Here is a 19102-nt window from a genome sequence, read left to right as displayed (position 1 = left end):
GGTATCCCCTGTACTAAGCACAATTCAGCAGGAACAGTCCCCTAAATTTGCTCATAGTCTGTACAGAGAGATCCCATAAAACTATGGCAGCATAGGTATTCCCCTGTACTAAGCACAATTCAGCAGGAACAGCCTCTAAGTTTGCTCATAGTCTGTACAGAGAGATCCCATAAAACTATGACAGCATAGGTATTCCCCTGTACTAAGCACAATTCAGCAGGAACAGTCCCTAAGTTTGCTCATAGTCTGTACAGAGAGATCCCATAAAACTATGGCAGCATAGGTATTCCCTGTACTAAGCACAATTCAGCAGGAACAGTCCCCTAAGTTTGCTCATAGTCTGTACAGAGAGATCCCATAAAACTATGGCAGCATAGGTATTCCCTGTACTAAGCACAATTCAGCAGGAACAGCCTCTAAGTTTGCTCATAGTCTGTAGAGATCCCATAAAACTATGGCAGCATAGGTATTCCCTGTACTAAGCACAATTCAGCAGGAACAGCCCCTAAGTTTGCTCATAGTCTGTAGAGATCCCATAAAACTATGGCAGCATAGGTATTCCCTGTACTAAGCACAATTCAGCAGGAACAGTCCCCTAAGTTTGCTCATAGTCTGTACAGAGAGATCCCATAAAACTATGGCAGCATAGGTATCCCCTGTACTAAGCACAATTCAGCAGGAACAGCCTCTAAGTTGCTCATAGTCTGTACAGAGAGATCCCATAAAACTATGGCAGCATAGGTATTCCCCTGTACTAAGCACAATTCAGCAGGAACAGCCCCTAAGTTTGCTCATAGTCTGTAGAGATCCCATATATAAAGGAAAGCAGAATTGTGGCTAATGAGCTTGCTTCCTGCTGGACACTTGCCCGTATAAATAATGCAGGGAGTATTTCTATGGTCGGTTTTGTCTCCTTCAAAGGTTTCCAGCGACACACAATCTGATAAAGCAAATAAATGGTTTCATTATTGGAAGTGAATGACATTTAATAAGCACAGGCCACGTCATCATGATTTTAATATTGGCACAGTCACTGGCAGCTGAGAGCTACTGGGGTCCCATGGCAACATCATGTTAGGGCAGGCCCGGACTGGCAATCTGTGGCTTCTGGCAAATGCCAGAGGGGCTGCTTTAAGGTCCCATAGAATGTCAGTATTTAGTGGGCTGATGGGGGCTGTTTGGGCCTCTCTGTGGGCTGATTGGGCTTCTGTGTATCTGAAATGCCAGGGCCTATTTTAATTCTCAGTCCAGACCTGTGTTAGGGCCCCCCAATTTTTGGCTATAAGACATGTTTCCAAAAAGAAGGATTGTTAGTGTGTGGGCCCTTCAGCCATGTCTCTGACCTGCCCAATCTTTCCCTGGCCTGAACCATCAACTCACCTCCATGCCTCCCAACATTTTGAAAATAAAAAGAGGGGGAAAAAAAGTGTTCCAAAATTTGTGACCACCCCCATTTTTGTGGTCACACCCCCTAATTACCATGTTCATTTTACAAAATTTGGCAGGTTATGAAAGTTTGAACATATTTCTGTGTTTTTTTGAGTCTAAGATTTCCCAAGGGACCTTTAATCTTATATTGTTACAATTACGTATTTCGAAATGGTTACAAAAGTATCTTATCTTGCACTGGTGCTGTTCTGGGCTCTCTGCCAAAAGCCAATTAAGTTAGACACTTTGTTTCTTTTTCTGGCTGTTCAGTGCATAGACTTTCCAGTACAAATGAGGGACTGCAGGTTGAGCTGTCCAAAGAGGGACAGTCCCTCTAAAAAGGGGACAGTTGGAAGGTATGCCACCTCCCCAATTTGGTTATTATGCAGGAAGTCTCACCCCTTATTTTATTTGGGACTCATGTCCACCCCAGATGCCTCCTACATCATTATCATTGTGGTTTTTGAGTTATTTCGCTTTTTATTCAGCAGCTCTCCTGTTTGTAATTCAGCAATATGGTTGCTAGGGTCCAACTTACCCTAGCAACCATGTATTAATTCGAATAAGAGACTGGAATATGAATAGGAGAGGGGCCTGAATAGAAAGATGAGTAATAAAAAGTAGCAATAACACTACATTTGTAGCCATTTGGGTTTGTTTTTTTTTAAGATGGGGTCATCGACCCCCATTTGAAGGTTGGAAAAAGTCAGAAGAAGAAAGCTAATTAGGTTTTCGGTACAATGGCTGCCGGGCTGTTCCATGTGTGTAAAATCGTAGGGCAAACACAAAAAGTTGTATATTTTTGGAAGAGTTCCTAGTGTAAATATAATGTAGTCCCATTGCTTATCAATGACTGCAGTTACTACAGAACAAGGGAACTCGCCCAACAGATTTTTCCTGCAAATTAGACTGGGAATGCAATAATGCAGCTCACATGAGCATCAAGCCTTCACGCTGGGGGCCGAGCCCACTCAGTGGCCCGTTATGTAGCGAGACTCCTGCCCTGACTGCCAGTTATTAGACAAGTACAGGAAGCTGCAAGTCTCCCACCTCCACCATGTCCTCTATCCCTAAAGCCTGCAATGGGCACGACACTGCTGTGTATAAGGTGAGTGCCACCATTTCCTAGATTTAACAGTTTAAATAAAGGGTTAATTAAAGGAGTGGTTCGCCTTTAAGCTTTGGTATGTTATAGAATGGCTAATTCTAAGCAACTTTTTAATTGGTCTTTATTATTTATTTTTTATAGTTTTTGAATTATTTGCCTTCTTCTTCTTCTTCTTCTTCTTTCCAGCATTCTAATGGGGGTCACTGACCCCATCTAAAAATGCTCTGTAAGGCTACAAATGTATTGTTATTGCTACTTTTTATTACAAATCTTTCTATTCAGGCCTCTCCTATTCATATTCCAGTCTCTTATTCAAATCAATGCATTGTTGCTAGGGGAATTTGGACCCTAGCAACCAGATAGCTGAAATTGCAAACTGGAGAACTGCTGAATAAAAAGCTATATAACTCACAAAAGATAAATGCAAATTGTCTCACAATTACTATCTACCCCATACTAAAAGTTAATTTAAAGATGCAACAACCTCTTTAAGTTTCCCCTCTCCAACAGTGGCTTAAAGGGGAACATAACCCAATTAATGAATGAAATGTCATTCTGAGCAACTTCCCAATATCCATTCATTCCTCATTCTCACTGGGTTTATAGTTCTGTGTAACTGTCATTGTGTCTGTCCCTTTCTCTTCTCTGCACTGCTGCTTCTGACTCCTGATACAACTTCCCAATATCCATTCATTCCTCATTCTCACTGGGTTTATAGTTCTGTGTAACTGTCATTGTGTCTGTCCCTTTCTCTGCACTGCTGCCTCTGACTCCTGATACAACTTCCCAATATCCATTCATTCCTCATTCTCACTGGGTTTATAGTTCTGTGTAACTGTCATTGTGTCTGTCCCTTTCTCTGCACTGCTGCCTCTGACTCCTGATACAACTTCCCAATATCCATTCATTCCTCATTCTCACTGGGTTTATAGTTCTGTGTAACTGTCATTGTGTCTGTCCCTTTCTCTTCTCTGCACTGCTGCCTCTGACTCCTGATACAACTTCCCAATATCCATTCATTCCTCATTCTCACTGGGTTTATAGTTCTGTGTAACTGTCATTGTGTCTGTCCCTTTCTCTGCACTGCTGCCTCTGACTCCTGATACAACTTCCCAATATCCATTCATTCCTCATTCTCACTGGGTTTATAGTTCTGTGTAACTGTCATTGTGTCTGTCCCTTTCTCTTCTCTGCACTGCTGCCTCTGACTCCTGATACAACTTCCCAATATCCATTCATTCCTCATTCTCACTGGGTTTATAGTTCTGTGTAACTGTCATTGTGTCTGTCCCTTTCTCTGCACTGCTGCTTCTGACTCCTGATACAACTTCCCAATATCCATTCATTCCTCATTCTCACTGGGTTTATAGTTCTGTGTAATTGTCATTGTGTCTGTCCCTTTCTCTGCACTGCTGCCTCTGACTCCTGATACAACTTCCCAATATCCATTCATTCCTCATTCTCACTGGGTTTATAGTTCTGTGTAACTGTCATTGTGTCTGTCCCTTTCTCTGCACTGCTGCTTCTGACTCCTGATACAACTTCCAAATATCCATTTATTCCTCATTCTCACTGGGTTTGTGGTCACTGACCCCGGCAGCCAAAAAAAAAACTATTGCTCTGTGTTTTTGTTATGTTCATTACTATTCAGACCTCTCCTATTCATCTTAAAGTCTCTCATTCACACCACTGCCTGGTTGCTAGGGTAAATAAGACCATAGTTACCAGATAAATGCTGAAACTGGAGAGCTGCTTAACAAAAAAGGCTCAAAAACTGAAAACTACAACAACAAAAAAATATCAATTGCATATTGTTTCAGGATATTACCCTCTATATAATACCATAAGTTAATCCCCCCCCATGTATTGACCGATATAGGTATATTTTCCCTTGTATTGACTTATAACCAAGAGACCTGAATAGAAAGATGATTAATAAAAAAGTAGCAATAACAATACATTTGTAGCCTTACAGAGCATTTGTTTTCTTTTAGATGGGGTCAGTGACCCCCATTGGAAAGCTGGAAAGAGTCAGAAGAAGGCAAGTGAAAAATGATAAGACCAACTGAAAAGTTGCTTAGAATTAGCCATTTTATAACTCACTCAAAGTTAATTTAAAGGTGAATTTGTTTATCCGAATCCCGTACAAATACAATGGGATTTTGCAAGAAACATTGCAGTTACACAACGGCGAGCAGTTGCACGGTGCAACCACACAGCAATGGAACCCACTTGTGTAACAGCCCCGCTGGCCTCAATATCAGTAATGAGTATGGTCTGACTCATCCCTATTCCTCACTATGGGACACAAAGGTTTCCTTTCGTTTGATTTCACTTCCAGCCACAATCTGAGAATAATGAATGTCGGGAAACATTTATACTGGAAGTACCTGCAAATAAATGAAAATGTGGGAATTACGGCGGATAATAAACTGCTGCCGACCACGTGGGGAATTTATAGATTTAATGGTTTAATTGGCACTTATAAATGGAAGTGACTCACCCTGACCATGAAAAGTCTTTTATTACAGGGAAATAAATATACACACAAATTAGAAGTGTAACCATTCTTTATTATATATATATATATATATATATATATATAGGTTTTATTAATTACATTTTTCTACAAATGATTTACAGTAGGGGGTACATTATCCCTTATAATACATGAGTGATACTCAGAGTTCCCTGTATAACTCAGCCTGCAGCCTTGTGCCTTTATATGGTCACAGAACAACCCCTCAGTGACTTCTAATATCCTTATCATTTACAGTAGGGGTACATTATCCCTTATAATACATGAGTGATACTCAGAGTTCCCTTTATAACTCAGCCTGCAGCCTTGTGTCTTTATATGGTCACAGAACAACCCCTCAGTGACTTCTAATATCCTTATCATTTACAGTAGGGGGTACATTATCCCTTATAATACATGAGTGATACTCAGAGTTCCCTGTATAACTCAGCCTGCAGCCTTGTGCCTTTATATGGTCACAGAACAACCCCTCAGTGACTTCTAATATCCTTATCATTTACAGTAGGGGTACATTATCCCTTATAATACATGAGTGATACTCAGAGTTCCCTGTATAACTCAGCCTGCAGCCTTGTGCCTTTATATGGTCACAGAACAACCCCTCAGTGACTTCTAATATCCTTATCATTTACAGTAGGGGGTACATTATCCCTTATAATACATGAGTGATACTCAGAGTTCCCTGTATATACTCAGCCTGCAGCCTTGTGCCTTTATATGGTCACAGAACAACCCCTCAGTGACTTCTAATATCCTTATCATTTACAGTAGGGGGTACATTATCCCTTATAATACATGAGTGATACTCAGAGTTCCCTGTATAACTCAGCCTGTAGCCTTGTGCCTTTATATGGTCACAGAACAACCCCTCAGTGACTTCTAATATCCTTATCATTTACAGTAGGGGGTACATTATCCCTTATAATACATGAGTGATACTCAGAGTTCCCTGTATAACTCAGCCTGCAGCCTTGTGTCTTTATATGGTCACAGAACAACCCCTCAGTGACTTCTAATATCCTTATCATTTACAGTAGGGGGTACATTATCCCTTATAATACATGAGTGATACTCAGAGTTCCCTGTATAACTCAGCCTGCAGCCTTGTGCCTTTATATGGTCACAGAACAAACCCTCAGTGACTTCTAATATCCTTATCATTTACAGTAGGGGGTACATTATCCCTTATAATACATGAGTGATACTCAGAGCTCATTATTAGATTTAGGAAGTTCCTTGTATATAGGATATTGTGCCAAACCCTGAATCACGGCTGAAGTTGAAGTCCTCTGTTGTCTCTCTAACCCCCCCACACACACACACATTCCTGACAACTATTCATGTTCACGGAAGGCAAATTATTTATCTGGAACAGAACTACGGGGGGCCCCGTGGCCCTGGTGCAGGATTGGGAATGGGCAACTCCTTCTTGGCGTCACCCTCCCACACCCCAAGTTGCTCAAAGTAACACTTTAATGTAAAGAGTTAATTGTGGTTATGGGGCCCCCTCCCCAGGGCCACAATAGTTGACAGTGTGATTATTTACTCACCTGCATAAAACCCCATCTCTGTTATTTTTGGAAAGGTTCCCGCACTCTAACACCCTCCTTTTTGTTAGAGCCACATTATGTAAATAATCACACTGGGAATGTGGGGAGTAAGGTGCCAAGGTTCCCTCCTCTTCCTCTGCCCGGGGTGCAGCCCAGGTACCAGGGATTTAATTAAATTTTTCCTGCAGGGAACATTGTATTCCAAGTGCTCAGCTGGGATTTCTCTAATCCCATCAAGATCCCGGGAGTTTCACACCTGGCGGGATCAGTACATTCCTCTGCCTGTTACTCATTCACCTGCCTGTGCTGAGACTCAGGACAAAAAGCAAAGGTGTCCGAGACCTGCCCAACACACGGGATCCCTGATTGCGCAGAAATCTCATGGTCTGTGGGCAGATCTGCAGTGAAACTCTAATCAGAAGCCTGTGCAAGAGCAGAGGAAACACAAGCTCTCCTGAGCTAATAGGTTACCTTCTTTACTACCTGAGAAATCATCTGTAGCAAGAGGAAGCCCCTGAATTGTCTGGTCTGTGGATAATTGGCCAATCAGATTAGTGAGATTAGTAAGGGCTCGATTCATATCAACAAACTCAGATGGACAAACAAGTGAGCGGACAAGACAATCCTACATTTGAGGTAAGATGTCGGGGATGAGCCTCTAAACTGTCGCCTTTACCCAAACCTGCCATTTTTATTCCTTAAATGAAACGTATATAATATATGCATGGCTGCTTTCGATATCAGCACAGTCTGCAGCATGCCGAGTCTTAAGTAAGCGTGGTGCATATACAATCCATTTCAGATCTAATCTTAAGGATGCCTCAACCAGTACAAAGGATGCTGGGAATTGTAGTTCACTGCTGTTATGATATGATCAACCTGCTCTTGTTGTACTACATTTCCCATCATCCCCTCAGTTTTCAGCAATGTCCGTCGTAAAAGGGGTGGTTTACCTTAAAGTTAACTTTTAATATGTTATTCAATGACTAAGTCTAAGCAACTTTTCAATTGGTCTTAATTATTTTTTTTATTTTTTTTTATAGTTTTTGAATTATTTGCCTTTTCTTCTGACTCGTTCCAGCTTTCCAATGGGGGTCACTGACCCCATCTAAACCACAAATGCTCTGTAAGGCTACATATTTTTATTTTCTGCTACTTTTTATTACTCATTTTTCTATTTCGGCCCTCTCCTATTCATATTCCAGTTTCTTAATCAAATGAATGCATGGTTGCTAGGGTAACTTGTACCCTAGCAACCAGATTGCTGAAATTACTGGAGAGCTGCTGAATAAAAAGCTAAATAACTCAGAAACCACAAATAATAAAAAATGAAAACCAATTGCAAATTGTCTCAGAATATCCCTCTCCAAATGTTGATTTAAAGGCAAAAAAATCCTTTATTAGGTAGTAATCACAGCTGCTGGAACAATATCATGGTGGTGACGTCACAATTGCTTGCCTGTACTTTAACAATTTAATAATGTTGCATTCTGTTTAGTGCCTGTGGCATCACTAGACACATTAAATATTATAGGACCCCTATTTTCCAGAGGTTTGGTCTGCCCCCATTTATTGGAGTTGAGTATCACTCAGTACCCCCTCATTCTTTCTGTTCCCTGGGGTCCCCCAGCACTTGCCTCCTCTGCAGTCTCTTTCACAGGGCACAATACAAGCCTTCCATCTTGAAAAATCTTTCTTAAAGAAGGTGGTGCCAAGGCTTTTGCTGAAGAGCATTCTGGGAGTTGTAGTCAGACCACAGGTGTCTGGTATCCCTGATATAAGGATGAATTACTCGTGTGACATCACTTTTACTGTTTCTTTTGCCAGATTGAAGATGTCAATCACTATCACATTATGTCCTCGTTCGACGCCAAAATCCCAGAAAAGGGGGTGCAAAAAAGAGAGGGTGCCATCGACAATGACCGGAATAAACTGGCCTACTCCGTCACCGATGTGCCCCCCTGGTACCTCTGCATCTTTCTGGGAATTCAGGTAATTTTTATTGCCTAAAAATGTAGAATATTTTGTTTAAATTTTCTAACTCTAGAATGAACAGCCCATGGCCCTCTACAGGGAATACCTATGCTGCCATAGTTTTATGGGATCTCTCTGTACAGACTATGAGCAAACTTAGGGGACTGTTCCTGCTGAATTGTGCTTAGTACAGGGAATACCTATGCTGCCATAGTTTTATGGGATCTCTCTGTACATACTATGAGCAAACTTAGGGACTGTTCCTGCTGAATTGTGCTTAGTACAGGGAATACCTATGCTGCCATAGTTTTATGGGATCTCTCTGTACAGACTATGAGCAAACTTAGGGACTGTTCCTGCTGAATTGTGCTTAGTACAGGGGAATACCTATGCTGCCATAGTTTTATGGGATCTCTCTGTACAGACTATGAGCAAACTTAGGGGACAGTTCCTGCTGAATTGTGCTTAGTACAGGGAATACCTATACTGTCATAGTTTTATAGGATCTCTCTGTACAGACTATGAGCAAACTTAGGGACAGTTCCTGCTGAATTGTGCTTAGTACAGGGAATACCTATGCTGCCATAGTTTTATGGGATCTCTCAGTACAGTCTATGAGCAAACTTAGGGGCTGTTCCTGCTGAATTGTGCTTAGTACAGGGAATGCCTATGCTGCCATAGTTTTATGGGATCTCTCTGTACTGACTATGAGCAAACTTAGGGGACTGTTCCTGCTGAATTGTGCTTAGTACAGGGAATGCCTATGCTGCCATAGTTTTATGGGATCTCTCTGTACAGACTATGAGCAAACTTAGGGACTGTTCCTGCTGAATTGTGCTTAGTACAGGGAATACCTATGGTGCCATAGTTTTATGGGATCTCTCTTTACAGACTATGAGCAAACTTAGGGGACTGTTCCTGCTGAATTGTGCTTAGTACAGGGAATATCTATGCTGCCATAGTTTTATGGGATCTCTCAGTACACACTATGAGCAAACCTAGGGACTGTTGCTGCTGAATTGTGCTTAGTACAGGGAATACCTATGCTGCCATAGTTTTATGGGATCTCGCTGTACAGACTATGAGCAAACTTAGGGGACTGTTCCTGCTGAATTGTGCTTAGTACAGGGAATACCTATACTGCCATAGTTTTATGGGATCTCTCTGTACAGACTATGAGCAAACTTAGGGACTGTTCCTGCTGAATTGTGCTTAGTACAGGGAATACCTATGCTGCCATAGTTTTATGGGATCTCTCTGTACAGACTATGAGCAAACTTAGGGACTGTTCCTGCTGAATTGTGCTTAGTACAGGGAATACCTATGCTGCCATAGTTTTATGGGATCTCTCTGTACAGACTATGAGCAAACTTAGGGACTGTTCCTGCTGAATTGTGCTTAGTACAGGGAATACCTATGCTGCCATAGTTTTATGGGATCTCTCTGTACAGACTATGAGTAAACAAAATATAGTTTGTTGAGAAGCCGGAGGATACAATGCTAGTCCCCTGCAAGTAACGTGAGGGGTTCCAGCACATAAGGCAAATCGTATGTTAGAGGATGTCTGTTGTCACATGGTTCAATGCAGAATGTGAAGCTTGGGGGGTTTGGGTATAAGCAGGGGGTACAGCAGTCACGCACATTCCAAGTCTTCTCTGTCTGTATCTGTATCACATGACTTCCTTCTGGAATACAAAGGACCTTTGCGTCAGAGTCTTCCATATAAAAGGTCACCATATATTTACTTCCTGGCTTAAAGGAGAATCTCAGCTGCCATAAAGCAGGGCAGGACTGCTGCTTAAATTGAGTCACTCCATTAATACAAACAGTGTGTAGCCTTCCTGGGAATGTATTTCTCAATATTGACATTTCTCAAGTGAAGTATATTTTATATGGAGTGCAGATTGTGCCCTGATAAAATATCATTTATTTAGCATATTATTATCCATTTATCAAACAAAGGACGTCACTGCCAGATGCTGAAATGATTTCATTCTTATCTTCAGCTCATGTATCAGGGTCCAACTATTTGTCTGGATGAACTTTGTCATTTTGTTGCTGTTGCAAATGTTGGCAGTTGGTCAATTTGTTAAAGTGGATGGAAACCCCAAAATACTATCTTGCCTTATAAAAGAAAATCTCATTATAAACCACTTCCCAATCCACTCAATGTTATTGTCTGTCACTGTCTGTCTGGCTTTTTTACATGCCCTGCACTGGTGGTTCTGACTCCTGATACAACTTCCCAATATCCATTCATTCCTCATTCTCACTGGGTTTATAGTTCTGTGTAACTGTCATTGTGTCTGTCCCTTTCTCTGCACTGCTGCTTCTGACTCCTGATACAACTTCCCAATATCCATTCATTCCTCATTCTCACTGGGTTTATAGTTCTGTGTAACTGTCATTGTGTCTGTCCCTTTCTCTTCTATGCACTGCTGCTTCTGACTCCTGATACAACTTCCCAATATCCATTCATTCCTCATTCTCACTGGGTTTATAGTTCTGTGTAACTGTCATTGTGTCTGTCCCTTTCTCTGCACTGCTGCCTCTGACTCCTGATACAACTTCCCAATATCCATTCATTCCTCATTCTCACTGGGTTTATAGTTCTGTGTAACTGTCATTGTGTCTGTCCCTTTCTCTTCTATGCACTGCTGCTTCTGACCCCTGATACAACTTCCCAATATCCATTCATTCCTCATTCTCACTGGGTTTATAGTTCTGTGTAACTGTCATTGTGTCTGTCCCTTTCTCTGCACTGCTGCCTCTGACTCCTGATACAACTTCCCAATATCCATTCATTCCTCATTCTCACTGGGTTTATAGTTCTGTGTAACTGTCATTGTGTCTGTCCCTTTCTCTGCACTGCTGCCTCTGACTCCTGATACAACTTCCCAATATCCATTCATTCCTCATTCTCACTGGGTTTATAGTTCTGTGTAACTGTCATTGTGTCTGTCCCTTTCTCTGCACTGCTGCCTCTGACTCCTGATACAACTTCCCAATATCCATTCATTCCTCATTCTCACTGGGTTTATAGTTCTGTGTAACTGTCATTGTGTCTGTCCCTTTCTCTTCTATGCACTGCTGCTTCTGACCCCTGATACAACTTCCCAATATCCATTCATTCCTCATTCTCACTGGGTTTATAGTTCTGTGTAACTGTCATTGTGTCTGTCCCTTTCTCTGCACTGCTGCCTCTGACTCCTGATACAACTTCCCAATATCCATTCATTCCTCATTCTCACTGGGTTTATAGTTCTGTGTAACTGTCATTGTGTCTGTCCCTTTCTCTGCACTGCTGCTTCTGACTCCTGATACAACTTCCCAATATCCAGTCATTCCTCATTCTCACTGGGTTTATAGTTCTGTGTAACTGTCATTGAGTCTGTCCCTTTCTCTTCTCTGCACTGCTGCTTCTGACTCCTGATACAACTTCCCAATATCCATTCATTCCTCATTCTCACTGGGTTTATAGTTCTGTGTAACTGTCATTGTGTCTGTCCCTTTCTCTGCACTGCTGCCTCTGACTCCTGATACAACTTCCCAATATCCATTCATTCCTCATTCTCACTGGGTTTATAGTTTTGTGTAACTGTCATTGTGTCTGTCCCTTTCTCTTCTCTGCACTGCTGCTTCTGACTCCTGATACAACTTCCCAATATCCATTCATTCCTCATTCTCACTGGGTTTATAGTTCTGTGTAACTGTCATTGTGTCTGTCCCTTTCTCTTCTATGCACTGCTGCTTCTGACTCCTGATACAACTTCCCAATATCCATTCATTCCTCATTCTCACTGGGTTTATAGTTCTGTGTAACTGTCATTGTGTCTGTCCCTTTCTCTTCTATGCACTGCTGCTTCTGACTCCTGATACAACTTCCCAATATCCATTCATTCCTCATTCTCACTGGGTTTATAGTTCTGTGTAACTGTCATTGTGTCTGTCCCTTTCTCTTCTATGCACTGCTGCTTCTGACTCCTGATACAACTTCCCAATATCCATTCATTCCTCATTCTCACTGGGTTTATAGTTCTGTGTAACTGTCATTGTGTCTGTCCCTTTCTCTGCACTGCTGCTTCTGACTCCTGATACAACTTCCCAATATCCATTCATTCCTCATTCTCACTGGGTTTATAGTTCTGTGTAACTGTCATTGTGTCTGTCCCTTTCTCTTCTCTGCACTGCTGCTTCTGACTCCTGATACAACTTCCCAATATCCATTCATTCCTCATTCTCACTGGGTTTATAGTTCTGTGTAACTGTCATTGTGTCTGTCCCTTTCTCTGCACTGCTGCCCCTGACTCCTGATATAACTTCCCAATATCCATTCATTCCTCATTCTCACTGGGTTTATAGTTCTGTGTAACTGTCATTGTGTCTGTCCCTTTCTCTGCACTGCTGGTTCTGACTCCTGATATCCATTCTTTCGTGAAACATTGTAGCAGAAGCCACTGATTAACAGACCCGTGTTGGCTGGAGACTTCTGCTACATCGTATCTCTGTACTTCCCTTATTTATATGTGATATTCCACATTTAATGTCTCTTTAATCCATCTCACAGCACTACCTGACTGCCCTGGGGGGTATCGTCGCCATCCCCCTCATCCTGTCCAAAGAGCTGTGTCTGACCCACGACCCCCTGACCCAGAGCCTTCTCATCAGCACCATCTTCTTTGTATCCGGCATCTGCACCCTCCTGCAGGTTCTCTTCGGCGTCAGGTAACGGAGCCTTTTGTGTAATTAATTGAGAGTCTAATTTCTGTTCCTTAAAGGGAAACGACACCAAAAACATTTCCTTATTATGGATGCGTATAATCTAACCAATCACAATTGCTTTTTCTGTTCTTCCAGGTTGCCGATCCTACAAGGCGGAACATTTGCCTTTCTGACTCCCACCTTGGCCATGTTGTCGCTTCCCAAATGGAAATGCCCAGAATGGACCCAAAACGTTAGTTTGGCCAACGCCTCGTCCCCCTTATTTGTGGAGGTGTGGCAGTCCCGCATACGGGAGGTAATGGGATTACTCTTCTTTTATTCTTCACTTGCACATTAATGGCTCTCCAGCGTATGTGAACTACAAATCCCAGCATGCTCGGCCAGTGTGGGTTCTCTCAGGATGGGATGTCAACACTTGATGGTCAACATCCAACATGACCAACAAGCAGCAGCAAAATCACCTTGCCTTATTCAGAGCTGAAAAATTAAAGGGAAAGTTTACCCTAAACCTGTCCTCATTGTACAAAAACAAGTAGTTCAATGCAGAAGGCATTGTAACTATAAATGCAGTGTGGGACTGGGGTGTCCAGAACCCATTGGGGTTGGCCCTTGGAGGCCCCACCCCATTCGTAAACATCACAACCCCCCAACTTCATGCGATCAGCACCCACAGTTCACAGCCAGTGAAGAATAGAGGACCTGGGTCGGCAGGGGTCCGCTCGTTTTTTTCGCTTCAGTCCCAGTCCGACCCTATAGAAATGTATATTTATTCCCACTGGCCAGAGAAAGAAATCTGTTTATATTTTGGTTTCCACTGCCACTAATACCCACAATTCCTGCCCGACTCTAGTGATAGGCGTGTGTGTGTCACAAGCAAAGAGACCCGGATACGCTCATTTATTGTACTTTATTGTGTAGTGAACGGCCGCATAATGGATGAGAAATTAACTGATTCGATTCAAAGAGGTTTATTGGTTAAAGTATGAAGCTGCGGCTTGTTGGCTTCCAGGAACTGTGTACAACTATAAAGCCGTGGGATCAGCTGAGCAAACCAGCATGGCAGCTCTCACCCATGTGAATATAATATAAATACCAATATAGAGTAAGGGAAAACCTTGGGCACACAATAAGCTATACCCTCATACTGTACTGTCTAAGGGAATCAATATGGCACCTCCTCCTCCCATATGTATTAATACAAATATACAGAGAAGGAATGTTCTGGGCACACAATAAGCTATACCCTCATACTGTACTGTCTAAGGGAATCAATATGGCACCTCCCTCCTCCCATATGTATAAATACAAATATACAGAGAAGGAATGTTCTGGGCACACAATAAGCTATACCCTCATACTGTACTGTCTAAGGGAATCAATATGGCACCTCCTCCTCCCATATGTATAAATACAAATATACAGAGAAGGAATGTTCTGGGCACACAATAAGCTGTACCCTCATACTGTACTGTCTAAGGGAATCAATATGGCACCTCCTCCCATATGTATAAATACAAATATACAGAGAAGGAATGTTCTGGGCACACAATAAGCTATACCCTCATACTGTACTGTCTAAGGGAATCAATATGGCACCTCCTCCTCCCATATGTATAAATACAAATATACAGAGAAGGAATGTTCTGGGCACACAATAAGCTATACCCTCATACTGTACTGTCCAAGTCGATTTTAATACATTGTTACCCCTTTTCTGTCTTCAGGTCCAAGGCGCCATCATGGTAGCTTCCCTTTTCCAGATAATTGTAGGATTTTCGGGGCTGATTGGGTTTCTCATGAAGTTCATCGGACCTTTAACGATTGCCCCCACGATCACCCTCATTGCGTTGCCTCTGTTTGAGTCGGCGGGGCGGGATGCTGGGACCCATTGGGGCATCTCTGCCATGTAAGTACTCCCGGGCTGAGCCTGCTAGCCATTGTTCCCGACATTTCAGTGATTTTGCCCATTACTACCCAGTTACTACTCCGATACACCCCCATCCACCTGTTGTCCTGTTCCTCCACACATAACTGCCCAGGCTACATTGGCACCATTGGGCCTTGCTGGGTGACTCTGCCTGGCATCACAATAATCACTTTATTGATCTTGCCAGAAGAGGGCGCTGTTCTTCTCGGAGCTTATGGATAATTCATTGCAACAGAAGTAGTAGTCGTATTAAACCAATGTTTTTTATTTTTTTATTTTTCATGCAATCAGACTGTTCTCCTAGACCCCCCTTACAAATAAGTCAACTGGTTACCCCCCAAAACCTGCCCCTAAGCCAACCCAACCCCCACCACATCTCCAACAATCTTCTGTCCCTTTCAAATCTTCTCTTAAATGTTTTTAAAGGAAATTTCACTTTTCTCTTTTTAGGACAACATTTTTCATAGTTTTATTCTCCCAGTATATGAGGAACGTCCCTCTGCCCGTCCCAGTGTACTCAAGAGCCGAGAGGAAGTTTACCTATTCCAGACTTTATCTCTTCCAGATATTCCCAGTGAGTCGTGAGTCGTATCTCCTCGTCTTTTTGTTCTTATCTCCATAGTCGTTAAAGGGTTCAACTTCAGGTTATCATTTAGTATTTTTTTTTTAAGGTTTAGAATGGCCAATTCTTAGCATTTTTTCAATTGGTCTTCATTTTTCATTGTGTTTGAAATATTTGGCTTCTTCTTCTGACTTTTTTCAGCTATCATCTGGGGGTCACTGACCCCTGTAGCCAAAAAACTATTCCTGCACGAGGCTACCGTTTTGTTACCTTTATTACTTATCTTTCTAAGGCCCTCCTCCACTCATATTAATGTCTCTCTTTTAAAGGAGTAATTCACTTTTTAGTTAACTTTTAGTATGTTATAGAATGGCCCATTATTAGCAACCTTTCAATTGGTCTTCATTATTTATTTTTTATAGGTTTTTAAATATTTGCCTTCTTTCTCTGACTCTTCTCGGCTTTCAAATGAGGGTCACTGACCCCATCTAAAAAACAAATACTCTGTAAGGCTACAAATGTATTGTTATTGCTACTCTGTATTACTACTCTTTCTATTCAGGCCTCTCCTATTCATATTCCAGTCTCATATTCAAATCAATGCAAGGTTGCTAAGGTAAATTGGACCCTAACAACCAGATGGCTGAAATTGCAAACGAAGCAACTTTTCAATTGGTCTTCATTTTCTCTTAATACTTTTTGAATGATTTGACTTCTTCAGCTTTCAAATGGGTATCACTGACCCCATCTAAAAAACAAATGCTCTGTAAGGCTACACATGTATTGTTATTGTTACTTTTTATTACTCCGCTTTCTATTCAGGCCTCTCCTATTTATATTCCAGTCTCTTATTCAAATCAATGTATGGTTGCTAGGTGAATTTGGACCTTAGCAACCAGATTGCAGAAAAGGCAAACTAAAAAGTGGCTGAATAAAAAGCTAAATAAGTCAAAAACCACACATAATAAAAAATGAAAACCAATATCAAATTGTCTCAGAATATCATTGTCTACATCATACTAAAAGTTAATTTAAAGGTAAGCAACCCCTTAATTCTCAGCCTAACGTGGGACAAGTACATATGAATATCCCCTTTAAACCACTGCCTGGTTGCTAGGTTAATTTAGACCCTAGCAACCAGACAGCTGCTGAAATCGCAAACTGGAGAGCTGCTGCATCAAAAGCTAAATCATTCAAAGACGCAAAATCATAAAAAACGATGACCAATTGCAAATGGTCTCAGAATAGCATTCTCTACAGCAGTGATCCCCAACTAGTGACTCGTGACAACATGTTGCTCTCCAACCCCTTGGATGTTGGCTTCAAAGTAGGTGCTTATTTCTTAATTCCAGGCCTCCTATAGGCTGCAGTCCACATAGGGGCTTCCAAATAGCCAATCACAGCCCTTATTTGGCACCGCAGGATCATTTTCAAGCTTGTGTTGCCTCCTAACTCTTCTTACATTTGAATGTGGCTCACGGTGTGAAAAAAGGTTGGGGACCCCTGCTCTACAGCATAATAACAGTTAATTTAAAGGGGAACAAACCCTTTAAATCCGGTCACCGGCAAGGGTGCTGTGGTATAACAGGGCAAGATTTATCAATAAAGGGGAATAACGGAATAACTTCCTTTCCGACAGGTTCTCCTTGGGATCTCCATCTCCTGGATCATCTGCTTCATCTTGACGCTCACCAACGTCTTGCCAAATAAACCGGAGAGCTATGGTTATTTCGCACGGACGGACATTAAAGGGATGGTTTTAGATGAAGCTCCTTGGTTCCGCGTTCCCTACCCAGGTAACGTCAGTGAAGGTCCTCCAGGCTATGTTTTATCTGGTTGGTAAGACTTGAGTTGTGCCATCCCTGTTGCTGCCGTATACCCGAGTAGTGTAAATAAATAATATCACTTCTGCGGCTCTGACAATAAACTACTTCTTGGGCTGAGCAGGGAGGTACAGGGTAGTCTGTAGATATGATGCCCCCTACAGGCCTAAACCCCACACGTATGTCCTTATAACTGTAAAGGAACATAGTGGCAGATAAGAACACGCCAAACCTCTTTCCGTAACCCTGAACTCAAGTTATTTGCTGTGTTAGGGCTTCTTACATGGCAAACGTTTGTTGACAGTTCCTTATCTTCCCAATAACAAGGCAAAGGTTGTGCCGTACTTTGATCATAGAATCTCACATATTTCCAAGATACACAAGGGTTACGCTGCCTATTCATATCTGCAAACCCGTTATCCAGAAATCTCGGAAATTACGGAAAGGCCACTCCACTTTTATCAAAATAATCCGAATCATTTTAAAAATAGTTTCCTTTTTCTGTGTAATAATAAAACAGTCGCTTGTACTTGATCCCAACTAAGATATAATTAATCCTGATTGGATGCAAAACCTGCCTTAGGATTTATTTAACATATTCCATCATTTTCTAGTAGACTTAAGGTACAAAGATCCAAATTACAGAAAGATCTGTTATCCAGAAAACCCCAGGTCTGAGCATTCTGGATAACACGTCCCATACCTGTACAATTAATCCTTATTGGAAGAAAAACCAGACTGTTGGTTTTATTTAATGTTGACATGATTTTCTAGTAGACTTAAGGTACGAAGATCCAAATTATGGAAAGATCCGTTATCCGGAAAACCCTAGTTCCCAAGCATTCTGGATAACAGGTCCCATACCTGTTCTTGATCCCAACTAAGATATAATTAATCCTTATTGGAAGCAAAACCAGCCTATTGGATTTATTCACTGTTTATATGATTTTCTAGTAGACTTAAGGCAGGAAGATCCAAATTAAGAAAAGATTCGTTGTCAAGAAGACCCCAGATCCCGACCATTCTGGATAACAGGTCTCATACCTGTACAATAAATCCTTATGGGAAGCAAAAGCAGACTGTTGGGTTTATTTAATGTTTACATGATTTTCTAGTTGACTTAAGGTATGGAGATGCAAATTATGGAAAGATCCATTATCCGGAAAAGCCCATGTTCCGAGCATTCTGGATAAAAGGTCCCATACCTGTACAACAATGAATCCTTATAGGAAGCAAAACCAGCCTATTGGGTTTATTTAATATTTACATGATTTTCTAGTAGACTTAACGTACGAAGATCCAAATTACGGAAAGATCCATTATCCGGAAAACCCTAGTTCCTAAGCATCCCGGATAACAGGTCCTATACTAGTACAATTAATCCTTATAGGAAACAAAACCAGCCTGTAATGTTTACATGGTTTTCTAGTAGACAGGGTATGAAGATCCAAATTATGGAAAAATCCTTT

General features: G+C 41.6%; 1 protein-coding gene across 2 annotated transcripts in view; it reads left to right on the top strand.

Annotated features, from left to right (window-relative positions):
* The first annotated feature begins 2379 nt into the window (after positions 1-2379).
* The window catches only part of LOC108704363 (solute carrier family 23 member 2), a 23432-nt gene continuing 6709 nt past the window's right edge, over positions 2380-19102 (top strand). The window contains exons 1-7 of one of the 2 annotated variants that reach the window (XM_018240866.2): positions 2380-2536; positions 8453-8617; positions 13167-13324; positions 13457-13616; positions 15046-15227; positions 15699-15822; positions 17450-17606. In XM_018240866.2, coding sequence (XP_018096355.1) covers positions 2486-2536; positions 8453-8617; positions 13167-13324; positions 13457-13616; positions 15046-15227; positions 15699-15822; positions 17450-17606 — 997 coding nt within the window. In that variant the 5' untranslated portion in view covers positions 2380-2485. Of the gene's footprint in view, positions 2537-6786; positions 7262-8452; positions 8618-13166; positions 13325-13456; positions 13617-15045; positions 15228-15698; positions 15823-17449; positions 17607-19102 lie in introns of those variants that run through there. The other variant, XM_018240867.2, reaches the window with a different exon arrangement.

The sequence above is a fragment of the Xenopus laevis genome, chromosome 3L, assembly GCF_017654675.1.
Source record: "Xenopus laevis strain J_2021 chromosome 3L, Xenopus_laevis_v10.1, whole genome shotgun sequence".
Taxonomy (NCBI): Eukaryota; Metazoa; Chordata; class Amphibia; order Anura; family Pipidae; genus Xenopus; species Xenopus laevis.
This window is presented reverse-complemented; position numbering and strand designations above follow the sequence as displayed.